This window comes from Rousettus aegyptiacus, unplaced genomic scaffold (assembly GCF_014176215.1).
Source record: "Rousettus aegyptiacus isolate mRouAeg1 unplaced genomic scaffold, mRouAeg1.p scaffold_m13_p_3, whole genome shotgun sequence".
Lineage (NCBI taxonomy): Eukaryota > Metazoa > Chordata > Mammalia > Chiroptera > Pteropodidae > Rousettus > Rousettus aegyptiacus.
Genome location: NW_023416306.1, coordinates 116,045,410 through 116,065,773, shown reverse-complemented (window position 1 = coordinate 116,065,773; position 20,364 = coordinate 116,045,410). Strand labels below are relative to the sequence as shown.

The 20,364-nt window shown below is 35.8% G+C and overlaps 1 protein-coding gene across 11 annotated transcripts in view; it reads right to left on the bottom strand.

Moving 5' to 3' along the window:
• Window positions 1–20,364, bottom strand: part of GANC (glucosidase alpha, neutral C) — a 61,345-nt gene that overhangs the window by 12,274 nt on the left and 28,707 nt on the right. For 9 of the 11 annotated variants that reach the window (XM_016144904.2, XM_016144901.2, XM_016144909.2 and 6 more), the window contains 8 exons: window positions 19,910–19,989; window positions 18,019–18,162; window positions 16,796–16,892; window positions 12,176–12,277; window positions 10,826–11,069; window positions 5,404–5,468; window positions 3,940–4,016; window positions 70–144 (listed from right to left, as the gene is read on the bottom strand). In XM_016144904.2, coding sequence (XP_016000390.2) covers window positions 70–144; window positions 3,940–4,016; window positions 5,404–5,468; window positions 10,826–11,069; window positions 12,176–12,277; window positions 16,796–16,892; window positions 18,019–18,162; window positions 19,910–19,989 — 884 coding nt within the window. Of the gene's footprint in view, window positions 1–69; window positions 145–3,939; window positions 4,017–5,403; window positions 5,469–10,825; window positions 11,070–12,175; window positions 12,278–16,795; window positions 16,893–18,018; window positions 18,163–18,369; window positions 18,477–19,909; window positions 19,990–20,364 lie in introns of those variants that run through there. The other 2 variants (XM_016144903.2, XR_004956191.1) reach the window with 2 other exon arrangements.

Here is a 20,364-nt window from a genome sequence, read left to right as displayed (position 1 = left end):
AGTATTTTGTTATGGCAGTCCAAGCAGACTAGTAACACAATAGGGAAAATCAGTCTGAAAACAACTTACAGTGTCCAAGGCTACTGGGATCTTCACAGTACATGCTCCTTCCCAATGAGCAAATGTCTTAGGGTCATACCAGACCTGAAAAGGAACAGACACTGATGAAAAAGAATATATGAGAAACTGTTCACAATTTCATTATTCAGTGAAACAACCATTTGTCTTGATTTCAAATAACCAGAAAGCTAAAGTATAATTTAAAAAAAAAAAAAAACATCTTGAATAGAAGTTAGGAAGAACTTTTAAAATCCCAAAGGACTAATCCACTACTGTAGATGAATTAATTTGACTAAAAGGCTACTCTTTGTCTGTCCATCCATCATCCATCCATCCATCCATCCCTCCCTCATCCATCCATCTGAAAGTTATTTATTAAATAGCCTACCATGTACCCAGCACTGCTAGGTACACATGAGCGAACAGAAAGACACAGTTCTGATCTTATGGGTTTTACAGTCCAGTTGGCTTATAAAAACTTAATGCATCTATCAGTAAAAAAGATGATGAAAAAGAGAAGAAAATAATAACAAAGAAAAGCACATTGCAAACAAATAAATTTCAAATGAGGCAGGAGAAAAGGAAAGTGTCACAGAAGGAAACAGATCTTGGAGAAATTATAACTTGGATTACTACTATAGGATCATTTTTTACAGAGTACAATTCAGGGGTGGGGTTCAAACTCTTATTTGAGATTTTTGTCAAGGGGGTTTAGTTGCTGAAGTACCAAAAATGCCCTACTAAGTAATTTGATAGGATAAATCCTTACGATACCATCAGGAACAGCACAAAAACAAAAACCTCTTTTTCTCTCTTCTAGCCCAATATAATTTCTGGCGGCCACAGAGTCTATTTCATAAATTTACCTTCTGGGATTACCACATCCTTTATATAACTGGGCTGTTGCATCTGTCTCTGTCCTGCTGTGAATGTGAGTGGGCTGTGACTTGACTATGGTTAGTTCTAGTGAACTCTTAATTCAACAGGACCAGTCCTACCTCCTCATATGCATTATCCTTGCCTGGATTCAATTTGCTAATGTTTTGTAAAGGATTTCTGTGTCTGTGTTTATGAGGGATATTGTCTTAGCTTTCTTTTCTTATAATGCCTTTCTTTGGTGAATTCCAGTAGCTTTAGATAAATAGCTGGTGGGAGTGAAGGGTAAAAAAAAAAATGATTCAAACAAGATTTGAGGATTACCTAGCTACCATTTCTAGAACTACTTAGAATGAGTATAGGATATGTGCTCTGGTGCCATATGGCCAGACAAAAAAGGGTATAACTGGTACACAATATCATGTAGAACAGACCTAGAGCTCAATCACCAAGCTCTTCACCCAGCAAATACTTATGGAAGGCCTACCATGTGCCAGGTACCCATCTAGATGCTGGGGATACAGCAGTAAACCTAACAGATAAAAATCACCACCTTCAAGAAGCTAACATTCTAATGGGAGAAACAGATAATAAACAAAAGATGTAAGTAAATATATGGAATGTTACAAGGTGACATGTTCTATGGAGAAAAATAAAGAATTAAAGGCAGTAGGAGTGGTTTGTAATCTTAAAGAAGGCCTCGCTGAGGACACATTTAAGAAAAGACTTGAAGGACAGGGACTAGAGAAAATGACAGTGAGGGATTTTTGATAGTCCCTGTGCACAGTGTGATGTACTAAGCTAACCAGTGAGGTAAAGGTCTGACAAGAAACAGCTTGGCTCCTTCTACCCAGGCTTTGGGAAGATGTAAGCAAGAGAAACAATTACTCAATGCTCTGGTGGGAAAATGGTGCTAAAGGAATATACTATATAGCCACAACAATGTACTTGCAATGATGATAGGTCATTACTAAGAATTTATGGCTAAGTTGGAAAGAGAGCTTGTCCCTCTTAATGGGAGCTTATGCTTTGTTAGAATGAACTTGAGAAATTCTTAGCAGAAATGCGTGACAGGATAACTTATTTAGCTATTGTTGTATTTGACTTTTTTCTCAAGTTTCTACTCAGCAGCTGTATCTTTGTAAAGAGCTCTCACTTTCAAAACTGAAAATCACCAGAGAAACCAAGGGGAAAGAACATAATTCATGAACATTCTGGAGAAAAGTCTGGTTATTGTCATATCAACAATGATAACTGCAGTGGGCTGATTGGTGGCCCCTCAAAAATATATATTAATTTCCTAATTCCTGGAAGGAGTGAATATTACCTTCTGTGGTAACAGATTTGACTAAATTAAGGATCCTGTGATAAAGAGGTTATGTGGAATCATTGAGGTGGGCCCTAAACATCATCACACGTGTCCTTTTAAGATACAGAAGGAAGAGGAGACACAGACAAACAGAAGGCACTGTGAAGATGTAAAGCATACATTGAAGTAATGCAGCATTAAGCCAAGGAACACTAAGAATTGTGGGCAGCCACAAGAAGCTAGGAGCGAGCTATGAAATTGATTCTCCCTTAGAGCCTCCAGAAGGAACTAACCCTGCCCACATTTGATTTTGACTTCAAGCATCCAGTACCGTAAGAGAATAAATTCTTACTCCCCTCTTTAATTGCCCCCCCTCTGCCTGCCACTTCCACCTTGGACCTATGGATGTTGCTGTTTCCCCTTAAGAACTGGATTTCTGAAGGCAGAGCGTCTCCTCCCACATCCTCGTGGCGTGCACCCAGGGCCTGGTGCCCCTGGTGCACACGGGGGGGCCAGCGTACCCAGGGCCTGGCACACCCGGGGTATAGTCCATGGCTCCACCTGGGGCACGAACCCAGGACTAAAGCAGATGTGCTAACCACTACACTATGGAACAACTCCCGAGAATAAATTCTTGTCATTTTAAGCCACCAAGTTTGTGGTAATTTGTTACAGCAGCCTCAAGAAACCAATACAACAAGCAAACATGTAAAGCTGGTTGCAGGAAGAACTGGCACTGGATGTAGTTTCCCGGTGTTGCCATAACAGCACTTGTCAGTACTGAGCAGAGAGCATGGCTTGGCTCAGCTACTTCATCACTTGACAGTCCTAGAATATCTTGCGATAGCAGTTCCAGTATCCTTTCAGTATCCTTCACAGCTCTTTCCCCTGCCTGCTGAAGCCTCTGGTGATGTTTTAGTGCTTAAGGAGTCTAAGATTTGCCTCCATCCTGCTCTCCATTCCATACCCTCCTTCCTTGGTCTGGTGCCCCAAGTTTCTGCCCTATCTCTTCTCCTGGCCCCTTTGGATATATCTATCTGGAGGCTGATGCTCTTAAAACCCATGGCTGTCTGCTCTGCAGCCCATGGGTTATTCCGACCTCTCTCCAGTACCCTGCCTGGATTTGGTGCCCTGGGCTCCAGCAAGTCCAGGATAACATTTTATATAGTGACAATAATCAATGATGATAATCGATGAAAGAGCAGAGGAAGGCTGGAGGGGCACAGAGGGAAGTCACTGTTGTTACTTTTATCCTGTTTGGTGAGTATCTGGACACCAGTTTTTGGTATCAAAAGCTCAGGATTTAGATAGAGCCAGAATCTAAACACAGTGTCTTTATATTTATATGTCTCCCCAGAGTTTGATACTTAATAATAGATTAAAGATTTCCTCCTACCCAAAACCTCAATGTGTTTACAAGGAGTCACGTACACGAGTCGAAGTGGGAAGATAAAAAATCATTCTGATCCTTCTTGGTGTCATTACCTATTCATATTTCTGCCACACTTCTATTAAGTTTCTTGACCTCTGAGGACAGTGGTCATGACTTACAAGAATCTTTCATTGCTATAATCATTTAGGCTGTCTTCACAACTGCATGAAGAAATCTACTTCCTAACAGGGGCTAATTTATCAGAATGAGAGATGAGATGTGAGACATATAAGATATGCGACTGTTAATGATTCACTCTTACCTCATTTGATCCCGGCAGAAACACATCAACCACAGTGGCTTTTGGCTCTGTGACTGGATGAACCAATAAAGCACTTCCTGAAAGTGGAGAAGAAATAAAGTTAAATATCATTATAAGAGGTCAGAAAACATTTTTTCCTTTTAATGGAGTGCTTTTGAGGTTTAAAGACCACTTGACTATGAACTTCTTAGAGACAGAGAACTTAGTGAGTTAAAACAACAATTCATCAGAGAGAAAAGCACTGCTAGAAAGAGAACAAGTGCTCAAAGAGGTGATTGTGTTATTGCCTATCATTAAACTACTTATGGTATATTGGGATTACAGGAAGAGACCCTTACACACTCTATTACAGTCTAGTGCGTCATTAGTTTGAAAGCGCCATTGCATTTCTCGAAGAGCTTTATTGTTTGCTATAAATGACAGTGGCAGTCAACCTACTAACAAGTGTGGTCAGCGTGGATACTCAGATCCTCTTCTTTGGGCAATTATCATTGGGAAAGTTAAAATTCTCTTAAAAGCAATCTGAATTATTAATTTTGCTTTGACCTTGGCACCAAACATATGTAAAATCCATCCATTTATAAACTCACTCCTTAATTCAACAAATATTTATAAAGTGCCTACTGAGTACTAAGGCACTGTACTAAATTAAGTTCTGGGGATACAGTGGCAAATAAGACAGACAAGATCTCTGCCCTCACAGAGTTTACACTCAGTGAAGAAAGATATTAAATAAGTAATTACAAATTAATTAGAGTTAAGACAAATGCCTAAAAGGCGAAAATATAAAATGAAATGAAAGTTATGTAAAAGGAAAGACTGACTTTGACTAAAGTAGGTGGAATTAGGTACTGGAAAGCATTTTGGTCAGGAAAATTTTCTCTAAGGAAGTAGCTATTTAAACTGAGAACTAAATGAACAAAGATCTAAAGAGCTAGGTATTTTACATTTTTGAGTTTCCATTCTCTAGAGTTCCAGCTTTTGGGTAACTTTCTGACAAGCCTGGCTTCTTGAGCCCTATTCCCAAGATGATAAACTTCCATGTTCTGGATTTTGTGGTTAACCCTTGTCAAAGAAGAGCCCTCCCAACCTCGAACCCCCCAATCCTATTTTGCATATGAAATAAGCTCTTTTGAGTTTTTACTACAACATTTGGTCTACTTTTCTCTATTTCTCTACCCTGTAGTGGTATCACAGGCTTAGTAATAAACCCAGAACAAAAATCCCAATGGTATCCACAAATAGAATGAATTTATTTGAAGTTACCATATTATGAGAAGTGCTACATGACAAAAGAATAGAGCTATGATCCCACTAATACACTAAAAATCTTGGTGATAAAATTTATTTTATTTTTGCTTTCTTAAGATTAGAAATTTTTTAGTGTTCTTACACTAGAAAATGTAATAACAAGAACATAATTGCAGCATTTATCACAACTATAATTAATCAAGAAATGCTCACCCAGCATATATTCATCTTCTACACCAAAAGTCTCTAATTCATCAGGGAACTCTACCCACAGAGGCCTCAGAAAAGAAAAAAAAAAAATCTTAACTTCAACATCATTAGATGTTTGATTACAATTCAATTACTTATATTTTCAGTTTTATAACCATTCAAAGGAAATTGGAAAAAGCCAAAGAGCCAAGACTCTTTTCATGTGATTCAAGATTTTATGAGCAATTGCTATGATTACTTGTATTTTTCATATGTGAAAGAACTACCAATTATCAATGAAAGACTGAGAATTCTATTATCTGCAATTTTTCCTTCTGATCGTTGAACACTAAATATTACTGACAGGTAGAATCAGAGCTTTGTGCGAGTCCAAATGCCTAAAATGTTTTGTATAAAACAAACTAAATGTTTGTAAAACTATATTTTATGATACAAAATGTGTCATGTTTTCATGCTGTCACTGCCCTTCATGAATTCTTAATCATAACCTATTTAAATGAAAATAACTGGTTTTTCTTGTTTTTAAGGTGGCAACATTTTTGGAGGGTTGAGAAACTGTTGTGTCGTTTTTGTTTTTTGTTTTATTGTTATCGTTGTACATAACTAGGATGGATTTGGGCTTATAAAATAATAAAACTTTCAATATCTATGTATGTGAATATTAACTTAATGGTTCTAATTATTTTTTCAATTTCATTAGGAAAAGATATTTTAATAAGAGAAAGTTATTTTTAGTTTATTCATTAGCCTTTGTAATAATATATTCCCTTTCCTAGAGAATGGTAACAAAGCGGTGGTCTCCAAAGCTCGCTGATGTCTAGAATCACCAAGGAAAATCACCCTAAATGTAAATGGATTGAACTCACCAATAAAAAGGCACAGCATTGCAGAATGAATCAAAAAACAAAACCCAACCACATGCTGTCTCCAGGAGACACATCTCAGCTCCAAAGACAAATACAGACTCAAAGTGAAAGGGTGGAAATGACATTTCAAGCAAATGGCATTCAAAGAAAAGCAGGAGTAGCGGTACTAATATCAGATGAAACAGACTTCAAAATAAAAAAGGTAAAGAAAGATACTGAGGGATACTTCATAATGATAAAGGGAATCATGCACCAAGAAGACATGACACTTATTAATATCTATGCTCCCAATTGGGGAGCCCCAAAATATGTAAAGCAATTACTAACAGAACTAAAGGGAGAAACAGACCAAAATACTATCGTAGTAGGGGACCTAAATATCCATCCCACTGTTGGATATAAACAGATCATCCAAAGAGAAAATCAATAAGGAAATAACATCCTTAAATGACAAATTAGACCAGCTTCACATAACTGACATTTACAGATCCTTCCATCCCAAAACAGCTGCTTATACATTCTTCTCTAGTGCACATGGAACATTCTCAAGAATCGACCACTTGCTGGGACACAGAGATAACCTCAACAAATATAACAGGGTTGAAGTCATACCAACCATATTTTATGATCATAATGCTTTGAAACTAGAGATCAATTGCAGAAAGAAATCAGGAAGAACCACAAATACATGGAGATTAAACAACCTGCTACTGAAGAATAACTGGGCCAGAGAAGAAATAAAAAGAGAGATCAAAAGATACATAGAAACAAATGATAATGATAGCAAAACATATCAAAACTTTTGAGACAGGGCAAAAGTGGTCATAAGAGGAAAGTTCATATCATTACAGGCCTACCTCCAAAAACAAGAACAAGCCCAAATAAACAACCTAACAATTCATCTTAAAAAAAAAAACAGAAAAGGAAGAACAAATGAAGGCTAAAGTCAGCAGAAGAAATAATAAAAATTAGAGCAGAAATAAATGAAATTAAAAACAAAAAAAAAAAGAAAAATAAATGCAACAAAGACCTGGTTCTTTGAGAAGGTTAATAAAATTGACAAACCCCTGGCTAGACTCACTAAAGGAAAAAGAGAAAGGACACAAATAAAATCAGGGATGAAAGAGGGGAAATTATAACTGATATCGCAGCAATACAAAGGTTCATACAAGAATATTGTGAAAAAGTATATAATACCAAATTTAATAACCTAGAAGAAATGAACCAGTACTTAGAAAAATACAACCTTCCGAGACCAAATCAAGAAGAATTGGAAAATCTAAATAGACCAATCAGCAGTATGGAAATTAAAACAATCATCAAAAACCTACCAAAAAGTAAAAGTCCAGGACCAGATGGCTTCACCAGTGAATTCTACTAAACATTCAAAAAGATTTAATACCTATTCTCCTCAAACTCTTCCAAAAAATCGAAGAGGAGGCAATACTTCCTAACTCATTTTATGAGGCCAATAATACCGATACCAAAACCTTGTAAAGATAACACGAAAACAGAAAACTACAGACCAATACCCCTCATAAACATAGATGCAAAAATCCTAAATAAGATATTAGCGAACTGAATACATCAACTTATTAAAAAGATTATACACATGATCAAGTGGGCTTCATCCCAGAGGTACAGGGATGGTTCAACATATGCAAATCAACTAATGTGATACACCACATTAACAAATTAAAAAATAAGAATCATATGATCATATCCACAGATGCAGAAAAAGCCTTTGACAAGATACAGCATCCATTTATGATCAAAACACTTAACAAAATCAGTATAGAAGGAAAGTAGCTTAACATAATAAAGGCCATATATGATAAGCCAACATTATACCTAATGGTGAAAAACTAAAAACCTTCCCTTTAAGATCAGGATCAAGGCAAGGCTGTCCACTATTGCCATTCTTATTCAAGATAACATTGGAGGTCCTAGCGAGGGCAATCAGAAACGAGAAAGATATAAAAGGCATCCAAATAGGAAACAAAGAAGTCAAACTGTCACTATTTGCAGATGATATGATTCTCTATATAGAAAACTCTAAAGACTCCATAAGAACACTACTAGAAACAATAAGCAAATACAGTAAAGTCTCTGGATACAAAATCAGTGTTCAAAAATCCATAGCTTTCCTATACTCTATAATGAAGCATCAGAAAAAAAGTGGAAAAATAATTCCTTTTGTAACTGCAACAAAAAGAATAAAATACCTAGGAATACAATTTAACAAAACAAGTGAAGGATCTATATAATGAAAACTACAAGACCCTATTAAAAGAAATCGAAGAAGATATGAAGAAATGGAAATATATTCTGTATTCTTGGATTGGAAGAATTAACATAGTTAAATGACCATATTACCTAAAGCATTATACAGATTTAATGCAATCCTCATCAAAATCCCATTAGCATTTTTTAAAGAAATAGAACAAAAATCATCAGATTTATATGGAAGCACAAAAGACCCAGAATTGCCAAAGCCATCCTGAGAAAAAAGAATGAGTATGGAGGCATCACTCTGTCTGACTTCAAATTATACTACAAAGAGACAGTAATCAAAATGGCATGGTATTGGCAGAAAAACAGACACATGGACCAGTGAAACAGAATCGAGAGTCCAGAAGTAAACCCATATTTATATGGGCAAATAATTTTTGACAAAAAAGCCAAAACATACAGTGGAGAAAGGAAAGATTCTTTAATAAATGCTGCTGGGAAAACTGGAAAGCGACCTGCAAAAGGATGAAACTAGACTGTTGTCTATCACCACATACCAAAATTAACTCAAAATAGATTAAGGACCTGAATATAAGACCTGAAACAATAAAATGCATAGAAGAAAACATAGGAAAGAAATTCAAAGACCTTGGACTTACAGAGGATTTTATGAGTTTGACCTCAAAATCAAGAGAGGTAAAAGCTAAAATAAATGAATAGGACTACATCAAACTAAAAAGCTTCTGCTCAGCAAAAGAAATTGTCAAAAAGGTAAAGAGAGAACTATCAGAATGGAAAAATATATCTGTAAGCTACACCTGTGGTAAGGGCCAAATATCCAAAATATACAAAGAACTCATACAACTCAATAACAACAACAAAAAAAACAAACGATCCAATCAAAAAATGGGCAGAGAACTTGAAGAGACACTTCTCCCTAGAGGACATACAAATGGCTAACAAATATAAGAAAAGTTGCCCAACTTTAATAGCTATTAGGGAAATGCAAATCAAAACCACAATGAGCTACGATCTCATACCTGTTAGAACAGCTATAATCAATAGGACAAGTAATAACAAATGTTGGAGAGGATGTGGAGAAATAGAAACTCTCATACACTGCTGGTGGGACTGCAAATTGGTACAGCCACTATGGAAAACAGTATGGAGGTCCCTTGAAAACTAAGAATGGATCTACCATATGATCCAGCAATCCCTCTACTGGATATTTACCCCAAAGACTTGAAAACCCATATCCGAAAAGATATCTGCACACCGATATTCATAGAAGCATTATTCCCAGTGGCCAGGACATGGAAGCAGCCAAAGTGTCCTATGATAGATGACTGGCTAAAGAAGTTGTGGTACATATATACAATGGAATATTATTCAGCCATAAGAAGAAATGAAATACTGCTACTTGCAACAACCTGGATGGACCTCGAGATAATCATGCTAAGTGAAATAAGCCAGACAAGAAAAGTTGAAAATCACATGGTATCATGTGATTTATAAGTGGGATATAAACCTAAAAGCAACAAATGAGCAGAACAAACAAACAGAGACACATGGACATGGACCATAGACTAGTCGTTACCAGAGGGTAGAGGGTGGGGAAGGAGAGAGGAAGTAGATGGGGTAAAGGAGGTCAAATATAGGGGGTAGGGGGAGGGTGAAGTAGGTAAAGGGGATCAAATATATGGTAGCTGGAGGAAACTGGACTTTGGGTGGTAAACACAATAGAATATATAGATGTCGAATTATAATGTACACCTGAAAATTATATAATTGTATCATCCAATGTTACCCCAATAAACTTAATTAAAAAAAAAGTTCCTAGGTGATTCTGATCTGAGCCAGGTTTAGGAACAGCTGATCCAGAAATCTTGGTGTACTATGTGTGTCTGTGTGTGTATCATTCTCTAACCTAGAATATTGATTTTTCATATTGTGCCATCAAAATAGAATCACAATATAATCTATTCACCAGGAAAAATGTTCACCTCAAACTTGGAATGTTTTAGCTCCAAAGGTAAGGTAGAGCCTAAGACTGACAGGATAAAGTGTGAGAGGATGCTTATAGGCTAAATTCTGAATGAATTCGGTTACAAAGTCACTTCTCTTTTCTTTGAAAAATCTCTATTTCTGTTTCATATCAAATATTAACATTTGAATCACAAAGTAGCAGGGAATCTAGTTATCTTCTGTGACTTCAACTGCTAGCATCCTGCTCACAGTTGGTGCTCAATAGGCTGATTGACTCCATTCCTCAATGACTGGTTACACTCACTGGTTGCTGGAGCCTCTGACTGGTGAAGCCTATTTACCTCATGATGGGTTCGGACGTCACGTGTGCACGGTAGAACAGAGAATACCAATAGGGCAACAGGGCATAACGTTCTCTGATGGCTTGTCTGATGAGCCGGGTGTTTTCCTCCCCAAACAGCCAGGGTTCCCGTCGCTTGGTGTTCATGGTAGAATGGCCACGAAAGAAGGGTTGGTAGGCTCCGGCCTGGTACCAACGCACAAGCAGCTCTGCCTCTGGATTTCCGATGAAGCCACCTACATCAGCTGATTAGTTAAAGAAAGGCTTTGTGAGGCATCCAGGCTTCTAACAAATGATGTACACAGGTAAAATAAGGCCTTGAAGACTGATAGGAGAAAGATGCTGTATGTGCACTCAAAATGACCGTGGCCTCAAATTAGGGAACATGCAGTAAAAAACTCAGCCTGTTTAGGGATCTGACAATTTGCTTTCTGAATATTCTATTCTTGTCAAAAGGTCAGAGGCTTTACTGCAAGATCAACATTCAGGTACATTCCCAAACCCAGAAATTGCAAAATGTCTGCCTGATTCAGTAAGTCTGTGTTAAGGGGTATGGTGGGGGGTGGGGGTGAGGTGGGGGTGGAGAACTGGCAATTGATTTCCTTTGAAAGCAACAGCTAAAGCAAGATCAAAATTATAGAAATAACTGAAGAGAAACAGTAGGAATTATAGGTTTAAGGAGAATTTCATGTTTGGCCCTTAAACAGGATACATATTCCTTGTATTTATTGTATGAGACCAGTGTCATAATAATACATCTATTAAAAAAGTGATATTAAGTAGCTTCTAGTACTACAGAAAACAAGCAGCTGGAACTGTACAGCCATGATGAACACTTTCCATATTGAGATCTCTCATCTGTAGAGAATTATTAGGATTCAAGGAAGGCAATGCAGTAGAGAATCTTATTTTAATTAAATTTATCTTTCTCAAGAGATAAATATATATTTTTAAACAGTAGAATATGGCACAGAATTTTAAATCTACTGATTTCTGTACGGCTGATTTCTGATTTGCTAAATTCTCTAGTTTACCCCATTTTTCTTTCAAGAAGGAAAGGTATGTTTCAGGAAGAGAAACAGTTACCAAGAGCCTTTAAGGAAGAAGTGATAAGAGAATGACGCTGGCTCATTGACTTTATTTTATGTCCTCCATTCAGACAAGATACAAACAGCTCTAAAGCTATCCTTTCACTTTTCCCTCTTATCCACTCCCCTTTGCTTTCCTCATTTTCTCTTTCCCATGTTTATCCCTGCCCAAAAGAGCCAATGAAAAGATATTTGTGACCAGCTTTGACAAAAGCATCCTTGCTTTTCATTTTCTTACTTCAAGCCTGAGGATATTATCTTACCTCCACAAAAAGAGATCCCAGTAATGCTGAGAGTGAGTAACATAGGGATAGAAATTTTCAGGTAACTCCATTCTGCCATGTTGTCACCTGTCCACACAGCACCTTTGGTCACCAGTATCAAAGTATTAAAACAAAACAAAATATAAATCAGCCATGCACTCAATTTCATATTTAGATTCCTTATTTATAATAGACAAATTAATATAAAGGAAAACATTGTTCTTTTTTGAAAATAATTTCTCGTGTTTCAATTACAGTTGACATACAATATTATATTAGTTTTAGGCATACAACATAGTGATTAGATATTTATATATCTAATATATAAATATTTATGAAGTGATCATCCTGATAAATCTTATACTCACTCATTTGACACCATAGTTATTACGATATTACTGACTATATTCCCTATGCTATACTTTACATCCCCATGACTATTTTGTTACTACCAGTTTATATTTCTTAATCCCTTTCCCCTTTTCACTTATCCCCCAACACCTCTCCCATCTGGCACTGTCAAAATGTTCTCCGTATCTATGAGATTATTTGTTTTGTTTATTTTGTTTTTTAGATTCCACATATAAGTGAAATCATATGGTATTTGTCTTACTCTGTCTGACTTATTTCACTTAGTACAATACCTGTAGGTACATCCATGTTGTTGCAGATGGCAAGATTTCATTCTTTTTTTATGGCTGAGTAATATTCCATTGTACACATGTACCCCTTTTCTTTATCTATTCATCTATTGACGGTCACTTAGATTGCTTCCATATTTTGGCTATTGTAAATAATGCTGCAATGTTCATATGGATGCATATGTATTTTTGAATTAGTGTTTGGGATTTCTTCAGATAAATACTCAGAAGTGAGATAACTGGGTACTTCTTTGTCTCTTGTTATAACCTTTGTTTTAAAGTCCATTTTGTCTGGTATAAGTATTGCTATCCCAGCTTTTTTGTTTGTTTGTTTCCATTTTCATGAAATATTTTTTTCCATCCCTTTACTTTCAGTCTGTGTATGTCTTTTGTTGGCAGCATATGTAAGAGTCTTGTTTTTTTACCCATTCAGCCACCCTATATCTTTTGACTGGAGCATTTAATCCGCTTACACTAAATTTTTTTAAATAAAATAATTGTTGATAGATATGTAGTTATTGCCATTTTATTATTCACATTTTTAATCCTTTTTGCCTCTTTATTCTTAAAGAAATCCCTTTAACATTTCTTGTAATAATTTGTTTGGTGGTGATGAACTCCTTTAGCTTTTTCTTGTATGGGAACGAAAATATTTATTTCTTACCTTAAAAATATACAAATTCTGGTCTTCCTCAATGAAAATATATTAATTTTCTAATATGAAAAAACTTATAAAATCTACAAAAGCTTTTGTGAAAATATTCTGAAATGGAACTTATTTTTGAGTCTAACTCAAGTATGATTTTAGGAGAAATGTTAAGAAAATAAACTTTACTGATATACAATTTACATACAATAAACGTACCTATCTTAAATGAAGAGTTTGATGAGTTTTAAAAAATGTGTATACTACCATGTAACCACTATCATAAGCAAGGTATAAAACATTTTCATAACTACAAAAGTTTACTTGGGCTCTTTTAGAGTCATAAGCCTCCCCTGCTCCCACTTTACCCAACCATTGATTTGATTTCGATGACAATAAATTCATCTTTTCTAGATTTTCATATAAATGGAAACAAAATGTATGCTCTTGTGTTCTAGTTTTTTTCACTCAGTATTCTACTGTAGATTTCTCCTTTCCATTTGCTGAGTAGTATTCCGTAGTAAGGACATATCACCAGTTGTTTATCCATTTACCAATGGACGTTTGGATTCTTTCCAAATTTTGGCTATTATGGATAAAGCTGCTATAAATGTCTGTGTACAAATCTTTGTGTGGTATATGTTTTCATTTATCTTGGGTAAATATCTGGCAGTGGAATTGCTAGGTCTATGTTCTGTGTTGAACACTTTAAGAAAATTCCAAACTATATCTTTTGTCAACACTTGGTAGTGTCAGTTTTTTTTTAATTCTAGTCACACTAATGGATGTGTAGTGGCTTCTCCTGTTGTCTTAATTTATATTGCCCTAATAACTAGTGATTATTGAGCATCTTTTCAATGCTCAATGTGTTTATTGATCATTCATATGTCTTCGTTCATAAGCTATTTAAATAATTTGCTTATTTTTTAAAGCAGAACATCTTTATTATTTAATTATAAAAGTATATATTCTAGATACAAGTCCTTTGACAGATAAATATGTATACTGCAAATATTTTCTTTCAGTCTGTGGCTTGACTTTTCATTTTCTTAACAATATCTTTGAAAGGGTAGACATTTCTAATTTTGGTGAAGCCCAATTTATCATTTTTTTTCTTTTATGGTCATGCTTTTTGTTTTCTATCCATGAAATCTGCCTATCATAAAGTCACATAGATTTTCTCCTATGGTTTCTTCTAGAAGTTATTTGTTTTAGCTTTTATAATTTATTTATACTTTTGAGTTAGTTTTGGTGTATGGTGTGAGATAAAGGTTGAGGTTCTTCCCCGCCCCCCCCCCCCACATGATATCCAATTGTTCCAGCACCCTTTATTTAAAAACTCCTTTCTCCACTGAAGTGCCCTGGTGACTATGTTGTAAATTAACTGATCACTTATGTGTTGGACTCTTTCTGGATTCTCTTTTCTGTTCCATTGAGCTAATGCCTAGTCTCCCTTGCCCATGAATAATCCCTCTATAATTTGAGAAGAGTGGTAAGACAATACAGGGGAGGCATGACAACAACGGCAATAACAAGTTAACATTGATCAAGCCCTTACTGAGCTATTTTGCCTGTATTATCCCACTTTATCATTACAACAACCCTACCAGGTAAACACTATTATTAACTCCATTTTATAGGTGAGGGAAATATGACAAACAGTGGATATCATAATCTACTCAAAGTTATAGAGTTACTAAGTGGTAGAGGCAGGATTTGAGTCCAGGCAGTCTGACTCTAAAGCCAGTGCTCTTATTTACTATATAGTTGATAAAAAGTTTGTGAAGATAAGATTATATACCACTAAAAAGATACATAAAAGAAAAAATATCTTATTAAATCTGGATTACTCCTGAAGCATTTTTATCTATTTGCTATCAAAATAGTTTTGACAGCTATTTTTGTTTTAATCTTCCATAGATATTTTATGCTGTCCTATGGCTAGCAAAGAAGAATACTTTCAAGGGGCTGTTCTTTTTAAAAAGTACTCTAATAATTTCTCCTTGACTTTAATTGAGATATGTATATATCTACATAAAGATTTTTAAATCCATATGATGACATTCTCATCAAGAAAGTTCATGTAAACATGCAAATGTTTTCATGTCTCATATGGTTGTTTAGTCAGAAGCTCTCTCTGGCTATTGGTTTCAGCATGAGACTTAACACAATAGTGTTCTCTGTAATGCCTCACTTGCTACTCTGTGAAGCAAGGCTGATAGCTTCACACAGAGCACTGAAGACTAGGCAGTGGGCCAATATCTAAGAGATTGAAGATAACTCAGTATGCATATGTTCTGTTATCTTAACTGCTGTTTATAAATGTTTTCATTAAAACTACTTTTTTTTTTTTTAGTGATTAAAAATGATGCTCGGAGAAAATTTGAAAAATAGATAGATAAAAAGAAGAAAATTAAAATTACTCATAATCACCAAGATACTATACTTATTGGTTTAGATTACTACATACATACACACACATTTTAACAAAACTGGGATAATACCTAAACATTTAGGTATTCTTTTTTTTTATCACAATGTCACAAACATTTTTTCATGCAATTAAGGCTACTATTTTAAATAGGTTTATGACAGTCTATCATATAAATATACCATACCTTTATAACTACTCCCTATTGTTACATATTTGGATTTTTCTTTTTTGTTTCAAAAACTAATGGTGTGGTGAGAATTTCTGTATATGAATCTTTGCCTGAGATGACAATATTTTGGCCTTTTTTTTGAGTATCACGGGGGCTGGTTTTCAGGGGTAGAATAGGAGGCCTAGTAATGTCTATGGTAGAGTTAAAGCTGGATTCCTCAAACTAGGGCCTACGCAACAAGTTATTTATGCAAGGCCAGGGGACTTAAAATAGCCTTCCTGCCACAGGTTAAGTTGAACTAGATCTGCATTAGCTAGTAAACTGGATCCAGTTATAGATGACACTGACCATAAGCAACAGCCAGGTCTATTTTGAGCCATATTGCTAAGTGGAACAGGTGGTTGAGGGAAAGTATTAGAAGTATATTTTCCCTGGTTTTGATAAATCACAGGGACAGGATCAGAGATGATCATCCCAGCAGAATGATATATTCTGAAGTCATTCATCCAGAAACTAAGTGGTCATTTCTTCATTGGGAAACAAGTAACTAAACTTTATTAAAATTGATTTATTCTGCTCATAGTACAAAATGCATACTTCAGGGCACATCACTCTACAATCTAACAGCTACTGAAAATAAAGGCATTAGTAGCTCTACATACCATAAATGGTCAAAAAGACAAGTTGCTAACTTGTGTTTTTAAGTCTGATCATATCAACCATTCCTTACCATACTTTTGTGATCCAGCAAAGAAAGAACGTGTAAGAACAAAGGGTCTCTCTTTTCCCTTAGAGCGCTGTATCAGTCCTTCTGCTGTAGCCATTTGCTACAAAATTAAAGTAGAAGAGTTAATAAATAAGTAAGTAAATAAATAAATAAAAGTAGAAGTTTCAAACAGGTGATTGGATTAGGGCATTGTGTAGATAACCCCAATAAACTATTTAATATACAAAAAGTAAATAGTAGGTGGGAATGTGAAATGGAAAATATTAAAATAAATCCATTTTTACGATATAATGAAACTACCCTAAGTTCTCCTATTAAACAAATGGAAAATTTTCCTTGATTAAATTGGCAATGAAATAATAAGCTAGCATTTATTTGGTACTTACTATTGGAAGGCATTTTACAAGATTTTCTCATATCATATACACAATAACCTCTGGAATAGTTTTCATTGATGAAAATACTGAGCTTTAGAGAGGTTAACTGAATGGCATTGACTGACATAAAACAATTCTCTAAATTAGTTTGTGATTATATCAAGAGGCTGTTAGAGAAGTAAACAAAGTCTATCTGAAACCTGTGCTATATCTAGCCAGCAGCTCCTACTGGAAAATATCAGTTGGTGGGAGGGTCATAAAAACAGTTACATTATGAAAACAACAAAGGACTCTGAGTATAAATTAGGAAACGTGACCGCTAAGTCTTTTGGAAGTGATTGGCATCCACTTTCTATTGAGAAGGCTATGTGCTTATGGAGGGATTTCTACATTTAAAAAGTCTACTTATGGAATTTGTGTATGTGTTCTAAATCTTACTCCCTGGTATAAATGTAAGACTTGATGTATTTAGACATTTGTGAAATTTCAAAACATTTGTTTTAATTGCCTTTGTTTATGTATTTATATACGTCCTACTTCAAAGAAAGTTTTGAGGTAGATCCAATGCCATTTACTAATGGCTCCTGTCAAGGAAGATGTTTCTATGTTCTCATTAATCTCACAATAGCTGTAAATTCATCAAGTTCATTAAAGAAGGCAAAGATGCAAAGGGGGAAATAATAGGTCTTATATATTAGATACAACCTTATAAGACTCATTGCAGTTGTCAGAAAAAACATATGAAGAGAAATGAACAGTATGATATGACTGTTACAAAAGAAATGACTTTCAACCCAGCCCAAAAGGCAGGGCACATGTATTCAGTTGGCTTCTTTTTGAATGTCTTACCTGATAAAAACCATAGATATTGTGAAGTTCTCTGTGCTCCCAGTTGCCATGATGAATAGCATTCTTATGCATGGTTAGCTCTGGCCCTTTAAAGACAGAGGGCTCATTCATGTCATTCCATATGTAGAGGATGTCAGTAGATCCCTAGGAAGTAAATCTTGGTCAAGATAATACTCCTTCAGTGATAATGTTAATATGATAGCTGCCCCTATTCCTCTTTCCTACTCCTTTTAATGTATTATTTATTATCTTTGCTCTGTCCTCTGCTCCACTGCTAGAATAAAAAGCTCCACTGAGCAGGGGCTTTTGTCTGTTTTATTTACTGATAAATCTCCATACTTAGAGTAGTACCTGAACTGAAGAAGGTTCTCAGTAAGTATTTGTTGATGAATGAAAGAATACTGTGCTCTATTGTCTGTGACATTCACATTGCCCAGCAAGTCCACTTCAAGTTCTACCTGGAAAAACCCCACAGGAAAGGTTGTGAATGTTCACAATTAGGCTCTTATCGTCTGCTACAATCCTTAATTAAAGGAAGGGCAATTATAGTTGTACATGACAAAGTTCTGCCTTCCTTCTAATACTGTGAGATTTGACAGCTAAGATACCTGTTTGTTAGCATGATCTACAGTTTGTGTTCTACAGAGAACTATTCAATTTGGAGTGGGAAGGGGCAGTTAAGTCTTCTAGTGAACATGGTGTTACAATCCCTTTATAGAACCCCTGATCTCTCAGCATTTGACTCAGTGGCTACAATGAAAGGCAATCCCTCAGGCAGCTTATTCTGAAAGTCCTGTTCCTGCTAACATCCTCTCATAGGGCCTAGCTTGCCTTTGGGATACCACAAAATATATCTGCTGCCTCTCCCACATGATAGTCTTTCAAACACGTGGAGGAGTTTTTACCTTCAATGATTTCTAAACGTGTACTTCTATGAACAAGACTATATGGTTTTCAAATAGTTGATTACGTTGACTATTCATCTTTAGCACCCTCTAAGACTAGGTTGGCAAACTTTTTCTGGAAAGGGCCAGATTTTCAACATTGCGGGCCATAAGGCCTCTTTTTCAATAACTTGACTCTGGTATGGTAGTATGAAAGCAGTCATAGACACTAGGGAAATGAAAGCATTTGGCCCAAGCATTGTTCATCCCTGCTCTAAGCTGTTTTCTGTGTTCTAATATATAATGTTCAGAAACTAGAGTTTAGTGATTAAGAGCCAGGCTTGGGAGACAAACAGACCGGAGTTCAAATCTTGGTTCTGCCACTTACTAGGTGGGCAAACTTAGCAGGTTTTTAAACTTGTTTATGCCTACGTGGCCTCATCTGTGGGATTAGAGTTAATTGTAGTTTCAACTTCAAAGGGTTATTGCGAAGATGAAATGCACACTACTTGGCATGTAGCAAATACAATTTATATTAGCCATCTTTATCATCATCACCATAATAGTTAAAAATAGTTCTCTAGATGTGGCTGGCCTCTCCAGTTTTCTCTGTGGTTCTGATAATATTTTAAGAATTGATTTATTATTATGCTTTACTTTTAACGACATGTTATATTTTGCAAGATATTTTCACATATATCATTATTATCTTTAAATAGTGCTATTTGATACAAAAATTTATACAGTGATTTGAAACTATATTTCTATTATTGAGTACTCTGATATATTACGGAGGTCAAAATCACAGCTTTTGTGCATTTAATAATACATATGCCACTTCTCTCCCGGCATCATCGAAGTCTGCAATGTGGTTGCCATCCTTGCCTTTTCATATAAGCATTATTTATCAAAGGCTACCCAATGAAGCAGAGTTCTACTCAATCACTTTGTTTTCCTTCTTTCATCATTGCAAGTAAGTAGGAAAGAGCAGATGAATAAAAACAAACCTCATAAACAGAGAAAGCAAAAAGACCTGAATACCACTCTCTGACCTTCGGATTGGTGAAATCCAGGTAGGAAGAGAGACCTGTAGAGGCAGAATAGTAGACAGCCTGTTAGGAACAGTGGTTCTCATGGTAAGATGTGTTATAAGGAAGAATATGTGTAAGGTGGGTAATCAATAGGCACCTTACATCAAATGTAAAAGATAGCTGATACAGAGGCATGGTCTAGCGAGAAGCAAATGAAAGCAGTGCTGGCCCCCAGGGATAATCACTAGATCTTTCAACTCCAGAGGCCCAGAGGAATGCCAGTTAACAATATCAAGATGGAGCCTGTCCGTCACTAAGACTACCCACATAAGGATGGCAAGTATCCTGCAGTGACCTCTCTGTTCTTAAAGAGAACAGAGATGTATAAGTGGTAAAAGGAGGGAAAAAAAACATGGGGTTTCTCTACAGTA